The 2,873-nt window shown below is 39.3% G+C and overlaps 1 protein-coding gene across 1 annotated transcript; it reads right to left on the bottom strand.

Moving 5' to 3' along the window:
* Positions 1-377: 377 nt before the first annotated feature.
* LOC110615419 (allene oxide synthase-like) lies at positions 378-2,458 on the bottom strand. Its single transcript, XM_021757259.2, has one exon. The coding sequence runs from the start codon at positions 2,286-2,288 to the stop codon at positions 714-716; it is 1,575 nt and encodes a 524-aa protein (XP_021612951.2). The 5' UTR covers positions 2,289-2,458; the 3' UTR covers positions 378-713.
* Positions 2,459-2,873: the final 415 nt, after the last annotated feature.

Here is a 2,873-nt window from a genome sequence, read left to right as displayed (position 1 = left end):
AAATAGACTGGACCATAAAACTCTGTTTCTCACGCGCTTGTCAACTTGTAAATATGGAAAATATTTGGATCACGTGGATTTAGCCATTTAGGCTTTATTCCTATAAGTATTATGGAAATCTGATATTATTTTTATGCAATAACCAAAACTTTCTTTTAAAATTAAGAATAAGACTTAAAAATGGAAATCGATGGTCATTCTAAAAGAAGATATGGAAAAACGTTGACGCAACCGATTCACGAAAAAATTAGATGGAATGATAAAAGTATTTTATAAAAATTATTTTTAATAATTATCTTTGAATTTATGTCATTAATAATTAAATTTTTAAAAATTAAAAGACATTAATTTTATATAATTTAAAAATTAAATAGCAATTTATTCAGAAAAAAGAAATTACTAATTTTATTAGTCCAACGGGGCAAAATCAACAATTACATTTCATAAATTAAAGAACATCCCATTCAATCTCCACTGCACATGAAGATTGTAAATTATAATTGATAGACAAGCAAAGATCCCTTTCACCACCCCGACATCCTTGCCCCCCTGCAAATTTTAGTTCAATTATTACAAACATGCCTGCGCTGAGACATCCTACGATTTTTTTTTATATATAATTAATTTTAACTGATGCTGAAGTCGAGATCTGTGGAGACGACTCCGAATTTTTCCTATAAATTTTCTTCTTTAATTACTATTCCACAGCCGCCTTAAAAACTCGCCCTCTTCAACGACGTAATGGTGATGGAAGACCCCAACGCCGATGATCCAACTTCAATTTCAAACGAATCGTATCGTCGAAATAATTCAACCACGAAAAGTCTTGATATAAATACCACGAAATCTTTACCCGCGCACTGTTTGTTTCCCACCGTTGGATGCTCTGTCTCTGGTCCGTTTGACCACAGCACGTGCTTCAATAACTTTTCTCCGTCGCCGACGAATCGATCCGGAATGTACTCATCGGGTCTGTCGAATATTTTCGGATCTCTCGTCGCGAATGGTTGGTACCCGAATATCATTTCACCTTCTTTTACTTCAAAAGCTGCGTCGTGACTCTCGATGACCAAATCACGCTTTGCTTTCCCGTACTGTGCTCGTACCGGCGGTTCGATACGGAATGCTTCGTACACAGTGGATTTCATCAGTGGCATCTGTTCCAGAGCAGCCATCGTGATCTGTTCTCCGTTGGATTTAAGGACTGATCTGATCTCTTGGGCTAATTGGGTATGAAGCTTCACTCCTGCACGACCGATCCACTTGAGTATGTTCGGGAAAAAGATCTTAAGGCCTCCGAAGGTGTTAAAGCAAGTGGCAAAAAGGATATTGTGACAAGCTTCTTCTCGCGAGAGACCCATCTTCTCAGCCTCGTCAAGGAGGGATCCGGCGGAGGAGTAGAAGTAATCGTAGAGTCGCTGGTAATCTTTTTTGACGAGCTGAGGAGGTAGCCGGAAGGTGTGGATGGTGGGTTCTTCAATAAACGCAGGAAGGCCAAGTGTGAGTATCGGAGCAAGTTGAAACAGTTGCCATTTAGCTATCAGAGAAGGTCCATCAGTCCCAACTTTAGTATTCACAGGGTCTACACCGAAGTAACACCGGCCCAGAAAGCTAAACGCCGCTTGCTCGCCGGGATCGTTGAAACCGACTTTACCCTTTGACGCAAGATCCTTCTCCAAGCTCTCAAACAGTCCGGTATAAGTTGAACTGAACTCAGGGATTACATGATCCCGGCGAGCCTTCAAGAGATAGAACAAGAAGTTCTTGAGTTGGGTATGCTTCGGCTCAGACGGGTCAAGATAAGAGAGAATTCTGTAGCCGCCGGTGAGATCTGTGGAGGGCATGAAAGTACCAGTAAAAAGATCTTTCTTTTCGACCTTAGTTACATCGAAAAGAACAGAAAAGCTCTTCCCATCAAGCAAAACGACCACGTGTGGATTGGAAGCTATGAGAGGACCAGGAGGCATATTGGCCCTGAACACCGTTGACTGGTACTTTTGAGCTCTAGATTTGAAGTACTCTTCTTTCCCCTGATTGTAAAAATAATCAAGTCGATCTTTGATGGGTCCGATAAAAGGGAGGCCATAATCGCCGGGGATTTTGCGAAAAGGGAGTTTGGAAGGTTCAACTGGGGAAACAGACCGCGGTGAGGCAGCAATAGATGGTTTTTCAGAGATAGAGGCTTTGATTGGCAAGACAAAGGATCTTCGAGAGCAGGGCTTAGATGAACTTCTGAGAGGCTGGAATTGAGATTGGAGGTAAGGAGAAGGGAGGGCTGAGGAAGCCATGAGGATGGTGGCGAAGTAGAAGCTGACGGTGCTGCGTTGCAGAGATATTGGAGATACAATTGGGAGATTTTGGTTATGGGAATAAAAGGCAGAAAATTAAAGAATGTGGTGAGCGAGTGGCGGGGGTGAGGGTCTATGATTATTTATGGTGGTGGGGAGCATTGCCCTTCAAAAAGCTTCTTTTGCTCTGATACAGAATCGTGAAAGACATGCATTATTTTTGTTTTTTTCTCAAAAAAATTAAGACTTGAAAAAAAACACATAGTACTCGATATTTGTGTAGTGGAACCGTTGATTCAGCGTAGATCATAAACAAACCTACTTAGCTATCCTTGTATTTGAGTTTTGTGAAACCTAATTTTGATCCTAATCTTCATTTTATCTTTGTTAATCCTTCAAATGATGAACGTCACAAGAATATCAAACTTAAAATCTTATTATAATTGTCTCATTATTTTCGACTTCACCTAATTTTTTTAATATTTATATAAATTTATCATTAAATATATAAATTTTACTGATATAATCTGGTAGTAAATGGAGATTTTTAAATATTTTAATTATTAATTAGTTTGAATATGAAAA

The sequence above is a fragment of the Manihot esculenta genome, chromosome 5, assembly GCF_001659605.2.
Source record: "Manihot esculenta cultivar AM560-2 chromosome 5, M.esculenta_v8, whole genome shotgun sequence".
NCBI classification, from domain to species: domain Eukaryota; kingdom Viridiplantae; phylum Streptophyta; class Magnoliopsida; order Malpighiales; family Euphorbiaceae; genus Manihot; species Manihot esculenta.
This window is presented reverse-complemented; position numbering and strand designations above follow the sequence as displayed.